Here is a 21,728-nt window from a genome sequence, read left to right as displayed (position 1 = left end):
CCAAGATGGAGCTGCTTCTGTAGGGACCAGGGAGGAGTGGGGACTGCCATGTAAGCAAATCAAAGCTCAGATAACCTTTCCAGTGGGAGCCCGACCAGAAACATAGCATACCCAGTTAACTAGTCCCTTAATGCCAAGGCAACCATGAGCCTTCTCACTGAAATTGATGACATGGCCCCCACCAATCAGATATTTTCTTTTTTTTTTTTTTAATAAATGAATTTTCTAAATTTTTTAAATTTTTATTTTTTTAATGTTTATTTATTTTTGAGAGAGAGACAGAGCATGAATGAGGGAGGGGCAGAGAAAGAGGGAGACACAGAATCCCAAACAGGCTCCAGGCTCTGAGCTGTCAGCACAGAGCCTGACATGGGGCTCGAACTCAATGAACCGTGAGATCATGACCTGAGCCGAAGTTGGAAGTTCCACCAACTGAGCCACCCAGGTCCCCAGATGTTTTCTACTTGTCTCTTCCTTGTTCTTTGTTCTTTATCCTGTAAAAGCCTCTCGCCTTTTGCTCCATTTTGCCATTCTCTGAAACACTGTCCACTTAATGAAATGTTAAATAAAGTTCGTTCATATAATCTGAATTGTCCAATTTATTTTATTTTTAAGTTTATTTATTTATTTCGAGGGAGAGAGAGAAAGCATGAGCAGGGGAGGGGCAGAGAGAGAAGGAGAGAATCTTAAGCAGACTTTTCATGCTGTCAGCACAGAGCCCGACCTGGGGCTCCAACTCATGAACTTTGAGATAATGACCTGAGCTGAAATCAAGAGTTGAACACTTAACCGACTTAGCCACCCAGGTGCCCCAGCTTAAATTGTCTTCTTGAATCATCTTTTTTTTTTTTTCAAGATTTTTAATGTTCTTAAAGTAATCTCTACACAATCTTGAATTCACAACACAAGATCAAGAGTTGCACACTCCACTGAGTCAGCTAGGCACCCCTTCAATCATCTTTTTAGCAGAGTTCTCTGCCCTCCCTCTTTCTGGCTAAAACAAGTTATAAACTTTCCTCCCGGTACCAGCTAAGGAAAGCTCTCTTTACTACTTGTTAAAAGATAAACTGAGGCTTATTAAAAATTTTAAGAGTTTATTTGAGCAAAGTTTATTAGCGTTGGGCAGTTCCAAATCAGAAGTGGTTAGCATTCTACCCACCTAGCCAAGGGCAAGACTTATATTTCCTATTCTTGGGGAGCAAGAATTCCTGTCCCCTTCAAGAGCCTGCTAGCTGAACTAAGAATCAAATTGGCATGAGACAGATTAACACGAGAAAACCAAACTTAAAAGTGTTATATATGGGAAATCCACATAGACTTGGAAATTCCAAAGACAGGCAAATGAGGTGTGTTTGAGGAGGGGTAGGGGTCTGGGACTTCAAAGGGAAGGAATGCAATTCACAGGAAGATGAAAAAGAGTAAACATTCGGTAAACAAATATTTGCCCTGGGCTCCTGAAGGGCCACTCAGATAACATTCGTCTCTACTAATGGTTCTTATTCTGGAAAAGACCTCCAATTTAGATTCTTCTAGGTGATTTAAGGAGGGGTAAAAGTTTCCTTGAGCCCTTAGGGTCTTGATTGCCTTTAGCTCAGAATAATCCACATGCTGAAGTGGCCTGTCTAGGGGCAGCCTGCCCTTTCCCCACCATTTATCTGCCCAAGAAACCAAAACTCTTTTCCCTTTGCATAGTCACTTCTCAAAGTCACCCTATATTAAAATGATATATAAGCCTGAAAATCCAACCACTTCTTTGGGTTTTTCTCTCCCTCTTCTTCTTCCTCTTGTCCTCTTCCTCCTCCTTCTTGTCTTTTTTCCTTCATGAAGACCTTATGCACATATAAATGAGTATCAATAGAAATGGTCTGCTTCCTCTGTTAATCTGTCTTTTGTTACTTTACTTTGCACATCTTCAGGTAGTACTTAAGATGAGAGAGTAGAGGAAACGTTTTCTCAAAATAAATAAACATTAAAAAAGACAAGAAGAAAGGGTGCATAGGTGGCTCAGTTGGTTAAGCTTTTGACTCTTCATTTCCGCTCAGGTCATTATTTCACAGTTGGTGAGATCGAGCCCTGTGTTGGGCTCTGTGCTGACGGTGTGGAGCCTGCTTGGGATTCTCTCTCTCCCTCTCCTTCTCTGCCCCTCCCCCCTGCTCCCCTGCTTTCTCTCTCTGTCTCTCTTTGAAAATAAATAAATAAACATTTAAAAAAAGAGAGAGAAGGGAAAGGGAAAGTTTTTCTTCTTCTACAAGGCAAAAAGGAGAGGAGATGGTATTTCCCCAAAGTTGCCTTTAATTTTCTCACCAGATTACTTTGTTTGCTTGTCCATTTTATATATTGACTGAAATCTGCCAAATGAAATGCATTTTTGGATCTCATTTTTTAGTCAACTAACCTGTAAAAAGCATTGTCCTTAAAGCATTTTTTAAAGGTGTACCTTGTATTTTTTATGTAATCTTGCAAGTGCTGATATTAAATATATGTAGAAGTGACAGCATGAATGAGGTGATTGCCCTAAATTATAAGGTTGATTTTTTTTCTCCTGTAAAAAAAAAAGAGGTTTTTCTTTTTCTTTTTTCTTTTTTGAAGTACAGATAGATATAGAGGAAGGAGAGAAAGTGTGTGAGAAAGAGCTCCTCTTCCACCCAGAATATTTTCTACATAATAATAATTTAACTATTAATAATAATAATATTAAGTAAAGTACTTTATCATCTCTCATTCCTTATTCATCCCACCTTTTCTGTGGCAAGGCATTTTCAGATTAGTATATTATAAAGGATCATTTATTTGAGTCCTGCCAATAATATTCTACTTTAGATTTTCAGACAATTCTAAAGCAATTCATGCTCTTAAGCAATGTAGTGTTTGAAATAGATGGCCTCTGGAATCTTCTAGTACTGAGTTTCTATCAACTCATAAGGAGAGATGGAAGTGAGGTAGGTCTAAATTCTATACAACTTATCATTCTAATTATGCAGCCCAGGGAAGGCAACTGGCTGTCAAGAGACCTCGGGAAGTTCATTTACATTGGTAAATTTGCTGTGGTACAAGCTCTGAATCTTTGCTTTGCAGGCTCAGAACTTGAACTTTTGTCAGCACATTGAAAGTAAAGTTTTCTCTTGGCAAACTCATATTATCCAAGCTCACCGAGACTGAAATGTCATTTTATTAATTTACAGTGGGCAATAAAATATTCATGCAGATTGTTACACTTGCATCAACAGGACTGGGGCATTTACTCTTTACAGACAACACTGCCTGGCAAGCCAATTATAATTGAAAAATTGGCAGGGGTGGGGAGGGGGTCTGTATTCAGAACAAGAGGAGGCAGTTGAAGGTTGATGTACCTTAGGGACAGACTTGCCCTGTAGCCTAGAGTGTTTTGAGACCGCCAGGGTCTCTTTTCCCCCAGAATAGGATTAAATACAAAATTAGGGTGCACATAGGTTGTGTAGCTTAGTTGGGGGTATGTGGTGGCTGTAAGAGTTGGGCATGATGAGTGGGAATTGGACAAAGGGAGGATGAACGTAGGGAACATTTCAAGCATATGTAATGACCAAGAGTAGGGGAAAGACTGATGAATCAGGAAACTGCAATAGTTCAGCATGCCTGAATTGTATAGTGCAAGGAAAATAATGTCAAGAGGTAAGAACTCAGAGGTAGCTGGAGCAAGAGCATGTGATGGCCTTGTAAGCCACAGTAAGGGATTCGAATCTGTATCCTCAAAATCATGGGGAACTCATGAAAAATTTTAAGCAAGGGAATAATGATGATCAGATTTGTGCTTTAGAAAGATCATTCCAGCAGCACTGTAGAGAATGAATTAGAAGAATGCAGACCAAAAACAGAGATGAGCTGGCATCTCAGGTTACAATGGAATGACTCAAAAAATGGGATGATGCGAGATAGAATTTGCAGGACTGGGGGGCACATGGGTGGCTCAGTTGGTTAAAGCGCCTGGCTCTTGATTTCGGCTCGGGTCATGATTTCCTGGTTCATGAGAGCCCCTGCGTGGGGCTCTGTGCTGGCAGCATGGAGCCTGTGTGGGATTTTCACTCTTCCTCTGTCTTTGCCTTCCCCCACTCACACTCTCTCTCTTTCTCTCAAAATAAATAAACATTAAAAAAAAAAGAATTTGCAGGAGTGGGTGATTAATTGAATATGGGCAAAAATAAAAAGGGAACAAAGAAGACAATTTCTGGCTTGAGCATGCCAGCACTGATACAGGAACCCTGGAGGTCACAGGAAATTGGATGAAATTGTGAGCAGAAGAGGCAGATGATGAGTCAGTTTAGAGGTTAGACATATCGAATTGAGCTTGAGGATTCTGTAGATTGAAGCGGATTTGTCTAGCAGGCTATTAAATATTTAAACTTCATATTTAGAGGAGAGAGCCAGACTGCAGATTTGGGGATCACCAGCAAATAAATAGTATGTAATAGAAACCATAAGAATGTGTGGTGACCCATTGAGAAGATATAGGAGGTAGGTAATAATAATAATACCAATCACTCTTCTGGGTGCCTTCTGGCAACCTCCTTCCAGAGTTGAGTAGTTCTAGTACATGACTAGAGGCTTTGAGTCCCGGTTCATGACATGATTTGTTTTCAAACAAGGCAACCTCTTGGAAGACTTATTGAGCTAACAATCACATAAAACAAAAACATTTCACTTGTATTTGTTACACAGCCTTAAAGTAGCCTCAGAAGTCACACAACAACTACTCATTTGGAGCAAGTCACTAAGTCCCGCCCACCTTCAAGGGAAGAATGAGAGCCTACCTTTTGGTGGGAGGAGTGCCAAATAATCTGCAGATATAGTTTAAAATCATTACAGTCAGAGAAAACAGAGGCTACATGTTTTGGAGACTTTACCCAGTAAGTTTACTATGAATAAGTGGCCTGAAATTTAATCCTTCCTTCCTTCCTTCCTTCCTTCCTTCCTTCCTTCCTTCCTTCTTTCCTTCCAAACTCATTTACAGAGATTGGCTACCATCTTGTCACAATAAAAAAATTCCAAATTGAAAGCACGTATCTTTCTTTAAAAAATTTTTTTTAAACAATGCAAATTTATTATCTTATGGTTCTGGAGGCAAGACATCTACAGTTCACTAGACTTAAGTCAAAGGTGTCTTCAGGGGTTGGTTCCCTCTGGAGACTCAAGGAGAGAATGTTTCTCTGCCTTTTCCAGCTTCTGGAGCCTGGCTGTACTCCTTGGCTCGTGACCCCTTCCTCACACCATTCCAAGACAAGGAAACTGAAGGGAATCTGCGAAAAACAAGCTGTTTTTTTTTTTCCTTTCCTTTTCTTGCTTCTATTCTACCTAAGACTTGCACCCCTGCCTTCCACATACCTTAATGTATGTCCTCCTTTTATTTTACTATTTTTTAATTTTTTCTTTCTTTCTTTCTTTCTTTCTTTCTTTCTTTCTTTCTTTCTTTCTTTCTTTCATTCTTTCGTCCTCTTTATGAAGGTCAAGAAGTTAAGGATTTCTTTGGACCCTTCCAGCCCAACAGACAGAATACGTACGGAGCGATCAGCTGAGGTCATCATGTACGTTTTCTAAGACCGCTGGCTCCAGAGCGTAAGTGGCATATAGAGGACACCTGAGCAAGGGCTTGTTCGCTAAGTTCCCGGATGCCTGTGAGGACATGTGCCCCAGATCATCATCCTCCATAAAAGCCCTAGACCCCAAGCAAAGACGACATTCATTCTTTCTTTTCTGAGTCTCCCAGACATTCGTTCCCTCTGTATCTGCTCTCTCTCTTCAGGTCTTCAAAAAACTCTGCTCTTGCTTCCTGCTGGCTTACATTCGATTTCGATCCTGCATGCAGCCAAGGACCCCCCTTGGCTGGTCCTGTGGGACCCCCCCCCCCCCGAGTCCTTGGACCCGGCCTGCTGGCATCAGTTCCAACCCCTTATTTCCGTTGTCACACATTCCACTTCCCCCTGTGTCTCAAATCTCTCTGATTTTTTAATTGTGGTAAAATGTCCCTAACGTCAAATTTAGCATTTTAATCATTTTTAAGTGGCATACAATACATACACATCATTGGATAACCATTCCTACCATCTATTTCCAGAACTTTTTAATTGAAAAGAGTTTTAAAATGTTGACCCTTATTATTATTATTATTTTGAGAGAGAGAGAAAGGAGGGAGCATAAGTGGGTGAAGGGCAAAGAGAGAGAGAGAGAAAGAGAATCCGAAGCAGGATCCGTGCCTGGTGCAGAGCCTGACAAGGAGCTGGATCCCACAACTGTGAGATCATGACCTGAGCTGCAAGCAACAGTGGGATGCCTCACCGACTGAGTCACCCAGGCACCCTGACCATTATTTTTATCATTACCTTCAATGTGGTATATGGGAAGAATCAGAGCTTGGTAGGCATGGACAAGTTTCCAACTTCTGATCCTCAGTGAATTCACCTATGATATTTAGATAGAGTTGTAGACAGCATAAATGAGGTGTCTAGAACTAGGCCAGGCTCTTTGCTTTAAATAGTTTATTTAGATCTAGTGTATATGAACATATAGAATCCAGTTTATTTTCTTTTTTTAAGGTTTTTTTAAATTTTTTATTTTGAGAGAGAGAGCAGAAAGAGGGAGAGGGGCAAAGAGAGGAGAGAGAGAGAGACAGAGAGAGACAGAGAGAGAATCCAAGCAGGCTCCATGCTGTCATCACAGAGCCAGACATGGGGCTCGATCTCATAAACTGTGAAATCGTGATCTGAGCTGAATCGAGCTGAAATCTGATGCTTAACCAACTGAGCCCCCCCGGGTGCTCCAAGTCTAGTTTATTTTCCAACACTTCTCCAGGAGGAAGATAGGTCGACTCCTATTTAACGTGAGATCCTAACTGCCTGGCTTCCGGAGACTGAACTTGATCTGCTTGCTACGTCCACTGGCTCCCTTGCTCTTTGGCTCCTTGTTCGGCTGGACCAGTGGGAAGCACCTGCGGGAAATCCTGAAGGTGGAAGGGAGAGAGGACAGGACGTATACTTCCTTGGTATCCTCCCTTTCATGTCTAAGTGTTCTCTAAATATTCCTTTACTGAAGGTCACAGCTCCTGTCCTGCTGCCGCCAGTCTGTCGCATAGTTCTCCTTGAGTTCTGGTAACGGCTTCCTCCTCTTGCCCCTTTAGGCACTAGTCCAACTAGATCTGCGGGAACTCCTTCTGTTGCTAACAAAGGTGTGCTTTCCCATTTCTTACTGGTTTTCTCAACCTCTGACCATACCCATTTAAACAGTTCCCTCCTTCAAAATATTTTCTAATTTTTTTTTTAATGTTTATTTCTGCACGCGAGAGAGTGAGACAGAGCGTGAGCTGGGGAGGGACAGAGAGAGAGGAAGACACAGAATCTGAAGCAGGCTCCAGGCTTTGAGCTGTCAGCACAGAGCCCGACACAGGCCTTCAACTTGTGAACCGTGAGATCATGACCTGAGCTGAAGTCGGAAGCCCAACCGACTGAGCCACCCAGGTGCCTCCAAAATGTTTTCAATTACACTTTTTCTTTCTGGGCCCCTGATTGATATGTTCCTTTGTTTTGTTTTTTTTTGTTTGTTTTTGTGTTTTTTTTTTTTTTGTAACAAATCTTACTCAGAATTCTATTGTGCAAAAAAGATAAAAATGAAGCTGCATCAGCCGATGCAAGGGTGAATAATACAGGGCCTCAACTGCTTGCTTCTCCCCATCGACTGAGGTGACTTCTGAGAACTTAGGGTTTGGAGGGACACACTTAGAAAAACACTGGACTGAGAAAATCCAAGGAAATGCCAGCCCTGACCCATGTTTGGATGGCGTCTCTCTACCAAACTCATGAAATAAATTCACCTGACCTCACACACACACACACTTGGGAAACATGTGAGAGCACAACTTTAGATCCTGGTTCCATTTCTACAAGGCATCCGCACTGTCTCTTATAGTAGTCCATGTGCCTTACTTATTACATTTGGTTAGCTGTTTCAGCGAGGGGGTCTACAGGTTGGTTTCTCAGTTTAAAGGCTGATAAGAGTGATGATTGGGGGGTATCTGGGTGGCTCAGTTGGTGGTGTCTGACTCTTGATTTTGGCTTAGGTCACGATCTCACATTTTGTGAGTCCCAGCTCCGTGGTGTCATGCTCTCTGCAGGGACAGAGCTGAGCCTGCTTGGGATTTTCTCTCTTTGTCCCTCTCTGCCCCTCCCCTGCTCTCTCTCGCTCTCTCTTAAAAATATACAATACATTTTTTTTAAAGTGATTATTTGGATGTGGCCTAACATCAGTTTCACTTTGATTTACTATTGATTTTTTTCTTCAAATACACAATGTACAGAATATTCACAAGATAAAAAAAAAAAAATGAGTTATCCTAGCTTGCCACTGTTTGCTTACTTCCCAGAATGTGTGGTTTTGGAAAACCCATGCAGAACGAGAAGTCTACCAGGTCAGAAATCCCAACCACAAACTTTGGATTGGATGAACCATCTCAGCACTCAAGAGTTCTGCCCTGTTATCATAAATGGGAGAATTTTTGTTGTGCCACCTCTACGTGATCCCCTGGTTTGTTTCATTGTCCATGAACGTGTGGTTTAAATGCAATTGGCCGTGGCCTATCACATATATATTAAGGGCGTCATTTTTATTACATCTGAAAATATAACTATTATTTTGGATCTTCCCTAAACCTGCCTCCAAAGAAATTCAGTGGTGACCTGATACTTTTTTTGAGGTTAATCAAGTCAACTAGAATATGGAAAAAACCAATAGAGACTTCTGGAGAATTCACGTATCTCCCACGCTTTGGAAGTCCTTGCCTTTGCCTCCCTCCTCATGATCCCCTCAAAGGCTAAAAGAAGCACAACTTGAGAGTAGGCTTCAATTGGTTCAGTGCTGCTAATATAATTTGTTAAAAGTGAACAATTCAGTTAAGTTAAAAAAAAAATCTACTTGATGACAAATAGCTGTCTGGTAGTCCTGTGTATATACCTTAGGATCTCTAAACTATTTTTGTCTTACATATACAAAGCCATCATCTGCATTTTGCTTATTGTGTTGTGAATTTTCATGGGTTTGTTTCGCTTCTAATTGCAAATGAATTATTTGGTTGTCACATGTTAAATTGACAAGAAGAAAAATGTTTTAATTTACAGAGGGTCAGGAATAGGTTGTTTCCCGGAAACACTGGGAAATTTTCAAGAGTCAAGCAACATACATACATACTAAAGGAAAAGAAAAACGATGACCAAATAGGGTCAAAAGATTATTGAACTGCTCTCAAGATTGTTGGATTTGGACCATATCTTCACAAGTAGGAAGATACTAGCTTGAGGTACCTTGTAAGGCAGCCGTTATAAGAATAATTGCATACCCTTCTATCTTACTGCTATCTTACTTCTATCTTACTTCTATCTTTGCACTGCTGTAACAAAACTCTACCGAGCAGGTGTCAGAAATGTATCACTCACCGTTCTGGAGGCTGGAAGTCTGAGATGAGGGTGCCAGCATGGTTGGCTGAGGGCCATCTTTTGGACTGCAGACTTCTTGGATCTTCACATGGAGAAAGGGCCTAGAGAACTCTATGATTTCTTTTATAAGAACACTACTCTCATTCGTGAGGGTTCCACCCTCATGACCTAATTACCTCTCAAAGGCCCTACCTACTAGTATCACCTTTGGGGGTTAGGATACATGTGAATTTTGGGTGGGGGCACAAACATTCCAACCATAGCCCCTTTCCTTCCTTTTTTCTTTCCTCCCTCCTTTCCTTCATCTCCCTTTCCTTCCTTCCTCCCTTCCTTCCTTCTCTCTTCCCTTCCTCCCTCCCTTTTTTCAATCTTTCCTCCTTTCCGTCTTTCTTCCGTTCCTTCCCTCCTTCCTCAACAAATATTTATTGAGCACTGTTTAAATTATTGAGGATTCAGCAGTGAACAAGAGTCAAGGTCCTTATAACTCAGGGAACTTACATTCTTTGGGGAGACATAAATAGACAAAGAAGAAAAGTCAGAAATGATAGTTTTTTTCTGCTATGCAGAGAAGTAAAATGGGTGATGTGATGGACTGGAGACCCATTAGAAGAGGTGATCCTTGAAGATATTTCTGAGGAGGTGACTTTTTTTTTTTTAAGCTTTCAATTTTTTTTTTTTTTTTTTTTTTTTTAGTAATGTCTACACCCAACACGGGGTTTGAACTTAGAACCTGAGATCAAGAGTCACATGCTCTTCTGACTGTGCCTGCCAGATGCCCCTGAGGAAGTGACTTATAAGGTGCAACATGAATGCCGTAAAGTTAGCCATAAGATCTCAGGGAACACCATTTCCTAAATCGGAACAGGTTGGCACAAAGGCAGGAATGACCTCTGTGCAATGGAAGAATAAAAGTTGTTCAAAGTCTGGGGCATAGTAAACCAAGGGGAGACTGTTACAAATGGAAGACAGAGAAGCGGGCAGGGCCAGATGGACAGGGTGCGTGAGCCAGGATAAAGTCTTTGGATTTTATTGTGATTGTAATTGGAAGCTTCAATGAAGGAGGACAGTGACATTATTTGATTTGCATTTTAAAAAGTTGTTCCTAGTTGCTCTGTAGTTTATGGATGATAGGGAAGTCAAAGTGAAAACAGGGAGACTGACCAGGAAACTCTTACAGTGGTCTGGACAGGAGATGAAGGTGCTACAGACTAGGGTGATAATGGAAAGAAGTGGCAGATTTAGGATTAGCTTTGGAGGTAGACCTGTTGGGATTTTCCTTCAGATGGATTGACTGGCGGAAGGGGAAGTGATAAGATAAAGAGAGAACTCAAACTCCAAGATTTTGCGTTTGATCCACCCAAGTTCCTAGTGGAAGTATATAGAGAGACAAGAAAACTGGCAGAGAAGCATTTTGGTAATAAAAATGAAGCCGTTTTGTTTGGGCCATGTTAAGTTTGAGATGCTCATTAGACATCCAAGGAGAACTATGCAGATGGTTTGTTGTGGAGGTCTGGAAATCTGGGGAGAGGTCAGCGCAGGAGATATAAACTCGGGGATCTTTGGGCAGACAGATGAAATTTAAAGCCAGGAGACTGGTTGAGATCACTTCTAGGCTCTGTGGGACAGATAAAAGGAGGGACCCTAGAGCAGAGCAGGGACACTGTAACATTAAGTTATGCAGTAGAGAAGTCAAAGGAGTCTGGAAGGAACGGCCATCAGGGAGAAAAGCCAGAAAGTGGATTGTCAAGGAAGCCAAGAGAATAAAATGATTTGAGGAGAGAGTAGTCAATTGTTCTCAGTGTCAGTAACAAAGTCAAAGCAATAAACTTGTCTGTGGATTTGGCAACAGGGAGGTCATTAGCATTAACATGAGTAGTCTCATTGGAGTAGGTGAGAAGGAGGCTTGATTGGAGTGAGTTAGGAAGAAAATGCAAGGTAAGACAGTGAAACCACTATCGGTGTGATAGCCATTGTGGACAAAGACCAGAGAAGAGAAGGAAGGTGGGGAAAGGGTAGCAAGGCTGCTGCCAGATCATGTTCAGTGACTCTCTGAGCTCTGTGGTATTTTAAGTTCATTTATTTATTTTGAGAGAGGGGGAGCACAGAGAGGGGCAGAGAGAGAGAATCCCAAGCAGGCTCCCAGCTGTAAGCACAGAGCCCAGAGCAGGACTTGGGGCTGGACTCAGGAACTGTGAGATCATGACCTGAGCCCAAATCGACAGTTGGATGCTCAACTGACTGAGCCACCCAGGTGCCCCCGAGCTCTGTGGCTATTAATGTAAAATGAGCACAATAGCCCCTGTGGTACATATGTGTGCACCTCTAACGACATTCAGCTCCTCCTGTGCAGCACACAGTAGATGGGTAGTTGGGTTTGGGTTCTGCTAGATGAAAACAGTGGAGGAAGTAGAGGGAAGTGAAGGTGTTAAGTATATTCATAAGGGGGTGGGGGTGGCTGTGAAGCTGGATCGTGGCTTTAGGTTAGGTTTTGGTGGAAATGAGGATGCTAGGGAAATGAGTGATAGTAAGAAAGTGAGAGGAGCCAATGGAGCGAAGATCTTGATGGAGTCAAAGAATTAATGGAATGTTAATGTAAGAGAGGTGAATAGATAGGGATTAGTGGCCAGAGAGAGTAAGCAGTTATGTGTGGGAAGATGCTAAATTAGTGAAGATTTTTCTTACATTATTATGTCTCACCCAGTGTTTATTTACTTTTGAGCAATTACATTCTCTAGCGTATTATTCCAGTCAGATCATAAGCTGCAGGGAAGCACACAAACTTTTGAAAAATCCACCTAGCTGAGCAGATGAGTCTCTTATATTATTATTATATTAATTACATAATAATATTATTATTATATTAATTATATGTTATTATTATATTAACTACATATTATAATATTCTTATATTCCACAGGAGGGGCACCTGTCTGGTTCAGTCAGAATAGTGTAAGACTCTTGACCTCTGAGCTGTGAGTTAAAGCGCCACGTTAGGTATAGAGATTACTAAAAAAAAAAAAAAAAGATTCTGCAGAATTCCAGTGTAGAAGGCCTTAGCATGTGACATTAACAAACAGCTTTAAACTAAATAAACTTTTGGAAAATAAACAAAAAAGAGAAACAAATGTCACTTAAAAAAAAGAAACTTGTTGGGAATGCAAGCTGGTGCAGCCACTCTGGAAAACAGTATGGAGGTTCCTCAAAAAACTAAAAATACAACTACCCTATGACCCAACAATTGCACTACTTGGCATTTATCCATGGGATACAGGTGTGCTGTTTTGAAGGGACACATGCACCCCCATGTTTATAGCAGCACTACGAACAATAGCTAAAGTATGGAAAGAGCCCAAATGTCCATCGATGGATGAATGGATAAAGAAGATGTGGTGTATGTACACACACACACACACACACACACACACAATGGCCTATTACTCGGCAATCAAAAAGAATGATTGCAAAGTTGCCATTTGCAACTATGTGGATGGAACTGGAGGGTATTATGCTAAGTGAAATTAGTCAGTCAGAGAAAGACAAAAATCCTATGACTCCACTCATATGAGGACTTTAAGAGAAAAAACAGATCAACATAAGGGAAGGGAAACAAAAATAATATAAAAACAGGGAGGGGGACAAAACGAAGAGACTCATAAATATGGAGAACAAACTGAGGGTAACTGAAGGGGTTGTGGGAGGGGGATGGGTAAGGGGCACTAAGGAATCTACTCCTGAAATCATTGTTGCATTATATGCTAAGTAATTTGGATGTAAATTTTAAAAAAGAAAAAAAAAATTAAAAAAAAAAGAAAAAGGGTTAAATAAGAAAAAACAAAAAAAAACATGTTGATTTCACAACTACAAAAAACACTTGTTTCCTTTCTCTACTTACAACCCTTTTATTTTTTTAAGATTTTTTTATTTTTATTTTTAAGTAATCTCAACACCCAGCATGGGGCTTGAACCCACAACCCTGAGATCAAGAGTCACACACTCTACTGAATGTATCAGTCAGGAACCCCTACTTCTAACACTTCCAACACCCAATGTGCGGGGTTTTATTCCACACCAGGTAATTTGCCAGTTTTCTGGACAGCAGCTGGGTGTCTGTTGGGAAAATGAAAAAATTTTACACCACAAGATGGCCGATGGGACTAAAACAAGCTCTGGTCTCTAGTTTAGAGACCCCTCTTCCGGGTTCTTTTTGCCCTGTTTGCCGCGCAAGTGAAAACCCATCACAGATATGGAAGCTGGCAACTATAAATTACCCTTCCCCCCTTCATTCGGGGCTCAGATCTTGGAGAAACGGTCTCCTCTGAGCCCGCTGGTGCTAAATAAATCTCCGATCCACCAAGATCTCCAAGTGCTGCTTGGTTTTTCCACCAGCGTTCCGGCCTGGTTCTGTAACATGTCCTACAATTTAATTCGATTCTGATACAAACTACCTGGAGCCAGTGCAGACCCTCCAGGTTCAGGGCTCAGTCCACAAGATTGCCCCCACTTCAGACACCATTCACAAGGCTCAGGTTGTCACCTTTACTTTGGACCAGTTGGCTATAAATTGGAGGTTCCCACAACACCCTCCTCAGGTTTGATAATTTGCTATAACAGCTCACAGATCTCAGGGAAACTCTTTACTTACCATTACTGATTTATTATAAAAGATGCAACTCAGGAACAGCCAAATGGAAGGTATTCGTAGGGCAAGCTATGGGGGAAGGGGGAGGGGTTCCCTCTTTGGGCATATCATTCTTCTAGTACCTTGGTGTGTTGGCTAACCTGGAAGCTCTCCTGGGTTTAGGATCTTTATAGAGGTTCTATTACATAGCTATGGTTGATTAAATCAATGGCCATTAGTGATTAACTCTTTCAGTCCCTCTTCCCTACAGGAGGTGGGGGGGATGGGGGGGGCCTCAAAAATTGCAACCTTCTAATCATGCCTTGACCTTTCTGGAGATTAGCTCCTATGAGAAAGCTATCTAGGGACCCCCAACCACCAGTCATCCCATTAGCACACAAAAAGACACTCAAGGGGCACCTGGGTGGCTCAGACCCTTGAGCATTCAACTCTTAATTCAGCTCAGGTCATGATTCCATGGTCCTGGGATTGGGCCCTGTGTTGGGCTCTGAGCTGAGCAGACTCAGTGTTCCATGCTGATTCATTCATTCATTCTCTCCCTCTCCCTCTGCACCTCTCCCCTGCTGGCTCTTGCTCTCTTTCAAGGGTCTTAGAAGCTTTAGTGTCAGGAATTAGGGTCAAAGATTAAATATTAGAACAAAAGATGCTTCTAGCATCCTGTCAGTCAGGAAATTACAAGGGTCTTACAAACTCTGTGTCAGGATCTTGGTACAGAGACCAAGTATGTATTTATTATGCCACAGTTTTATCACCCTATGTTGGTCAAAGTATTTCCCATGTTGTCTGAAAATAAAGCACCCTGTGTCTGGAAAGATGGAAAAGTGTGTACTTTGCTATGTTTGTCTGGAAATATTTAAGTGCAATAATCAATAGTGACTAATAATGTATTAGTTTTAGGTGTGACTATTTTGTTGCACTACAGACACACACACTAAAACACAGAACATGTTTGGAATAGAAACATATTATATCATATGCTTTACACTTTAGAAAAAACACTTTTACATTAACTCATTTGAAAATAGTATTTGCTGCATGTTTTCAAACAATCTGGAAGTACTTTCCAAAAAGCACTCCATTCATTGCTTGGGTAGACAAGGTCAATTGCATCACTCCTTCTTTTCCTATTTAAATAATATTAAAGTTTTCTCTTCTTCTCAGGGTAAAACTTCTGAACCTCTTAGCTTGTGAATATTAGCAGAATGGTAGGACTCTGGAGCTGTGATTGTTGAGTTTAAATGATGACATGGTGCCTGGAAGTCAGTTTGAAGTCCACGTCCTTGTTTTGGCACACTGTTTATCTGTGACCTTATTTTTTCTTTATGAAACATACGCATTAATGTTGACTCAACTCATATACCTATTATTCGAATAGGACTTAAAATTCCTTAGGAGAATGGGCCACACATGTGCTTTAGAAAGACAAAGTGCATCATGTTAGCGACATCAGTCCATTAAATGTTGTTGTTACGGTCCAGAAAGGAGAACCCTAAACTTCTCTTGCCAACTCAAATTCCAGTTTCTTCTATCCTTTCTTCTGATTCTATACTTTCTCTTTGGCTGAAATTGGAAGCAAAAAGGGAGTAGAGAAAGGAAAGCAGGGGTTGAAGAGGAGGAGGGAAGCCCAACAGACAGGTTAATCCTGTCTGCGATTCTCTGCTTTCACCCAGGGGCTAAGCTCTTCCAGCAGAAATGAAGATGCAGTCCAGGCTCGGTCGAGACCAGGGTCACGTTGACAAATTTGACGAAGCAGCCTGAGTTTTGGTCGCAGGTGCGCACCCCGTAACCTCTTCACCCGCCGAGGTCTGGGACCACCCCAGGCCGCGGCCCAGGTCTCCCCATCCACCTCCCCGGCGGGCACGCGGTCGGCGCGCGGGCACGGCCTCTGACGGAGCGCGGGCGTGCGCTCGGCGGCCGCGGCGTCCCCTTGCCCGCCGGAAGGAGCGGCGGCGCCAGCGTCCTGCCGCCTGTCCGTCACGCAGCCGCCCACGCCGCCGTCGCTTCGGATTGGTCGCAGGCCGGGCCGGGCCCCTTAGGGCCCCGCCCCCCGCGGATGGACAGGCCGGGAGGGCGTGGCGCGACGGGCGGGTCCGCCCAGCTGTCAGTTACGGGGGCGGCCCGGCCGGCGGGCGGGCGCTCGCTGGCTACCTCGTCTCTCGCTCGCGCGCGCTCCCTCTCGCCGCCTGTGGGGAAGTCGGGGCCGCCCGAGCGGCTGCCGCCACCGCCTCGCCCCGACCTCCTCCCCGGTCCCTTCCCGGCTCAGTCTCTCCCGCCCGCGCACCCCCGAGTAGTGAGTGGTCCCGCGTAAGGTCCGGAGAGTCACCGCGGCGGCCCGGGTGGTGTTTAAACCATGTTTAGGAGGATTTTGCAGAGGGTAAGAGAGTGAAACCGTCTTTCCGGCAGCACGTGAGCGGGAGAGCCCGAGTCCGGGGCTGCGGGCGCCGCCGCCGAGCTGAGGAGCCCAGGCGGCGGCGTGGACGCCCCTCCTCAGCGCGGGCTCCTTCCTTCTGTAGGCCCCGCAGCCCCGGGAGGCGGTTAGGCCTCGGCCGTCCTCTCCGGGGGCGGGCCGCGGGGGCAGGGAGGGCGGGTGGGGCGGCGGCGGCGGGGCGGCAGGCCGGAGCCCGGGCCGGCGCCGAGTCCCCGGCGGCCCCGCGCGCCCAGGCCCGGCGCCGCGCTCCCGCGCGGGGCTGTCAGTGCGACGGGCGGCGGGGCGGGAGGGTGTGGTGCCGGCGCGTTCCTTCCAGCTCCGGGAATGGCAACGCAAAGGGAGTTAGTGCGTCCAGACGGGTGGAGAGCGCCCCGTGGGAGATCGCGGGAGGCTTGCTCAGCCTCTGCATCCTTCGCGCCCACCGCGCCCCCCAACTTTGCACGCACCTGCCACTCTCGGCTGGACAGTATTGCAGGGTAATGTGGTTAAACCCGGCCTAGCTCGGGCCCAATCATGGTACCGACACTTAACTGGCAAAGTCAGCTGAGGAAGGAGATATTACTCACTCTTGGAATCCCCCCCCCACCCCCCAATTAAAAATGCGTTTCCCCCTCTCAGCCCAGGGACCCTTTTTGAGCTCTCCAAGAATAAATTCGCAGTAAGCCTTATCCAATGATATACGCATACTCCTTCACTTTCTGCCAGTGCTACTATCCCTATTGGAAATCTGGGGGAAAAAAACAACAAAAAACCCTTAAGATATAAAAAATAAGAACATTGGAAAGCTGTAGGTGTGTTGTTTAGAAATCAGTTCCTGGAATAATAATAGGGCATATTTTCCTACAAGAGTTACTGTACTCAAGTTTTTGTTTTGGATAGCTTTTTTTTTTTTTTTTTTTGAAAGTGATGGGGGGGCGGTGCAACAAAATGTAAATGATTGAAAAGTTGGGGCCAAACTCATTAGATGGTTGCTGGGGAAGTAGCCTCACTAGTTCAAAGGACAAAAGAAATTAGTGCGTTTGTAGTATTCAGCCAAGGAATGTGCCAAAGACAGTTGAGTCATCCACTATATGGAAAGGGAGTGTTCTTGGCTCCTGCATAGCTTTGTGAAATGTTCAAGTCATGTGAAACTTGGTCATCCGTCTGGGGGAGAAATAGTTAACTTTTGAATCTACCACCCTGTATTGACATTTGATGATTTTCTGCAGTGGTTTTGTCAGAGTCTTTTAAAATCTTGATAAGCTGATGATTTTGGCAGTAGCAAGGGCATGCCCTTTACCCTTGCCGTCAGTTCCTGTGTTCGATAGTAAGGACATCTGTGCGTGATTTGCTTGTAGTACTTGGAGATTTTTCTTTTATGGGACCTGGAGGAACGGATTAGCTCATGCTTCAGATTGTGTTTCTGTCGTAGTTCCACATCTGAAAATTAGTTTGCCTATGGTCTGCTTTAAAGTTTATAAATAAAACAAAGTGTTTACTGACTTACCAGCAGCTTCTGGTAGGGTTGCCTGGCTGGCTCAGTCCGGGGAGCATGCGACTCTTGAGCTTGGGTTCAAGTTGTGAGTTCGAGCCCCATGTTGGGTGTAAAGATTACTTAAAAAAAAAAAAAAAGATTAATAAAAAAAAAGTATTCTGGCATTTATAGATTCGTTTTCAGAAATATGGAATACTTTCCAGTACTCTTGGTTTAATGTTGTTAAGCATTACCATCATATTAGGACTATTTTTATATAAAGACCACGTGTTGATACATACACATCAACTGTGACCGAAGTTTTAATTAAAACTGCAAAATTGGAATTTGTTCTGGTTATTACTGAGATGTGGTATAGAATCATCACGTATGACTAAGTCAGTTGAAGACTGACTTTCTTAACCAAGGCATTATTGACATTTGTGACTGGATAATTCTTTGTTGTGGGGGGCTGTCCTTTGAATTCTGAGATGTTTAGCAGGATCCCTGGCTTCTCCTCACTTCAGACCAGTGGCACCCTTCCCCCATTCCCTTTCCCCTCGTGACAACCAAAAATATCTCCGTACTTTACTATATTCCCCTACGGACAAAATTGCCCTTGATTGAGAGCCACTGTGTTAAATATGTATACTCTTTTATACGTATAAAATTTGAATTGTTTCTCGGTTACTTTTTGTTCCCTGTGTATGTATTGAGTGTCAGTAAATGTCAGACATATGCAAGGGGCTGGGAAACACTTGATAAATGGGTCCTCCCTTTAAAACTCACAGCCAGATAGAGGATGTCGACCATTTAAAAGTAATTACAGAGTGCCCTGGGTGCCACTCTGGGTCAGGGTGTTGGGACCATCAGGAAAACTTCTGGTAGGAGGGCATATTCCTACAGTATATACTTTATTGACTCCGCAGGTGGTATTCACTAACAAGTATAACTAGAATCTTTAAATTATGTAACATGGCAACCATTTTATTTTACCCCACCCTGATAATCTTATTTCTCAGCGGAGGTGATAAGATATTAAGATGAAGGTTGCTAATTTAGGGATTTGTTTGAAATGGTCTCCATGCTTTAGCGTTCTCTTTTTAGATGACCTTTTCATTTTAACTGCTGTTATTTTCTTCTGAATAGTGTCCTTTAAAAAGCATTTTTAAAGAAGAAACAGACAATGTGCTTGCAGTCAGTTGTAACTCTGAGTCACTGAACATCACCAATAAGGTCCCAGGGTACTTTACAGAAAATGTTTCTGTTTTCTTCTTCCTTTTTCTTTTTTTGTTTCCATTAGCTTACTATAAGTTGTCTTTCTGAGGCTTGAAAGGGTCTGATTTAGAAAAAAAAAATCTTTTTATGGTTGCTTCAACATGTATGTATTGACTATTTCGCTTAATGGTCCTTTGAAGAGAATTACGAATTTAAAGTGCTTGATGACCATGGGGCGTCTGGCTGGTTTAATTGGTGGAATATGCAATTCTTGATCTTGGGGTTGTAGGTTTGAGCTCCACGTTGGGTATAGAGATTCCTTAAAAATAAAATCTTAAAAAAAATAATAAAGTGCTTGATGACCAGACAGATAGATGATCAGCATTTAGTACTTTAGGCAGTATGTAAACTTCGTTGCTATTTCTTTCTTAAGGAATTTACAGTGGTTTAATTAGAGTATTAGATTTCCTTTTGCTGGTATATGCCAATAACATTGCTAAAGAAAAAAAATGGACTTAAGTATTCTAGAATTGTAGAAATAAAAGGCTTCTTTTATGGTCAGCAGGTCTATTTGATTTTAAAAATGAGGAAGTATAAACAGATTAAGTGATTTATCTAAGGGCAACAGGGTTAGTAGATGTCAAAACTGAGCCAAGAGCCAGATTTTCCCAACTCAGTCCATTTCTCTTTTTCTGGTACCTTGTTGCCCTTTCCACTACTACTCAATTGATATGGTTAGCACTCTGCTAATCACAGTGGAAGATACTGGGAAAATATGAGACTTAACTTCTTCCTCAAGGATATGATTAAGTGCCAGAGAAATTGGTACAGACAATGAAGGCTGTAGTGGTACAGAAGAGGAAAGATCAGAATGATCCTGTGTGAGTGGGTAGTCTCCTTGGAGAAAATGAGCATGAGGTGGGGTTTTGGAGAATGTGTGTGTGTAGGAGAGGTCTTAGGAAGGTTTCTTTTTAGGAAGGAGTTACAGTATAAGTAAAGATGCAGAGATGGGAATGAGTTCATTCTTCCTGCCTTCCTCCTTCCTTTACATATTACTTTTCAGTAAGCAGATATTTGTAACACTTGGCTATGTGCTAGAAACTGGGGATACAGCAGTGAATAAGATACAGTCCTTACACTCAAGTAGCTTACACCAAGTGACTTTTAGAGAGAAGAGATCTGTTTACAGCACAGAGAAATTGAGAGAGAAATTTACAAAGATAGTGTGACACCCCATTGTGGAGATGCTTGCTTTTCTAGCTCATCCCTGTTCAATGCAAATGTGAATTTCATATGTAATTTGAAGTTTCTAGTAGCCACATTTAAAGTAAGAAGAGGTGAAAAAAGATAAAGCAAAAAGAGGTGAAATTAATTTTTAAAACATATTTCTTTTGACCATGTATCTAAAATATTCAATATAAAAATTATGATCTATCTTACATTCTCTCTCTCTCTCTTTTTTAACTAGGTATCTGAAATCTGGTGTGTATTTTGTACTAACAGCAAAGCTCAATTTGTACTAATCATATTTCAGTTATTCTATAGCCCTATGTATTGGGTGGTGCCGTTTTAGTTGAATACATATTTAACTTTAAACTTTTTATTTGGAACTAGTTTCAAACTTACAAAAAGTTGCAAGAATAAAATAATAGGAACAAGGAACAGCTTTTTAAATTTTTTTTTCAAGTTTATTTATTTATTTTGAGACAGAGAGAGAGAAAGGACAGAGGAGGGGCAGAGAGAGAGGGAGAGAGAGTGAATCCCAAGCAGGCTTTCAGATGTGGGGCTTGAACTCACAAACTGTGAGATCATGACCTGGGCTGAGATTAAGAGTCAGATGCTTAACCTACTGAGCACCTAGGTGCCACTACAAGGAACATTTTTCTCACTTTCTTCTCTCTTCTTTTTCTGTCTTTTTTTTTTTTTTTTTCTTCTCTGACTCATTTGAGGATCAGTTATGGTCTTTTACCTCTGAATACTTCAAGGAAGAATAGGGATATTTATTTACATAGCCACTGTATAGTTGCCAACTTCATAAATACACTTTGGTTCAGTTACTATCTATAATTCCAGTTTTGTCAGTTGATCTGGTATGTCCTTTATAACATTTTGCCCTCACCAGTTTAGGGTCCAGTTAGGATTAGGTAGTATATTTAGTTGTCATATTGCTATAGTCTCTTTTTATCTGGAACATTTCCACAGCATTTGTTTGTATTTATGAAGAGTCCAGATCCCCTCCTGCTTTTTCTCCCCCTACACTGTTCTTCATGTTATGTTTATGTGATATTTTCTTGTGATTAGATTGAGATTATGCCAGGATGTTGCCTAGAAGATGTTGCCTCACATCTGGAGACCCAGGGTGTCTTTTTGTCCTCCGTAGGTGCTGTTAGATTTGATTACCTTGTCAAAGGTCAAGGTGTAGCCCATTTTTGACTGTATAATACTATTCTTTCTTTTGCCATTAGTAGGCATCTACTTATAAGACCCTGCAAATATCTTGCTCCTTATCAAAAATTTCCCTTGAATTTAGCATCCGTTGTT

General features: G+C 42.3%; 1 protein-coding gene across 4 annotated transcripts in view; it reads left to right on the top strand.

The window, feature by feature from the left end:
• Positions 1 to 16,195: 16,195 nt before the first annotated feature.
• The window catches only part of EEA1 (early endosome antigen 1), a 115,517-nt gene continuing 109,984 nt past the window's right edge, over positions 16,196 to 21,728 (top strand). For 2 of the 4 annotated variants that reach the window (XM_023257297.2, XM_023257295.2), the window contains exon 1: positions 16,196 to 16,462. In XM_023257297.2, coding sequence (XP_023113065.1) covers positions 16,439 to 16,462 — 24 coding nt within the window. In that variant the 5' untranslated portion in view covers positions 16,196 to 16,438. The remainder of the gene's footprint in view (positions 16,463 to 21,728) is intronic. The other 2 variants (XM_023257298.2, XM_023257296.2) reach the window with 1 other exon arrangement.

Source organism: Felis catus, chromosome B4 (genome assembly GCF_018350175.1).
Source record: "Felis catus isolate Fca126 chromosome B4, F.catus_Fca126_mat1.0, whole genome shotgun sequence".
Taxonomy (NCBI): domain Eukaryota; kingdom Metazoa; phylum Chordata; class Mammalia; order Carnivora; family Felidae; genus Felis; species Felis catus.
This window is presented reverse-complemented; position numbering and strand designations above follow the sequence as displayed.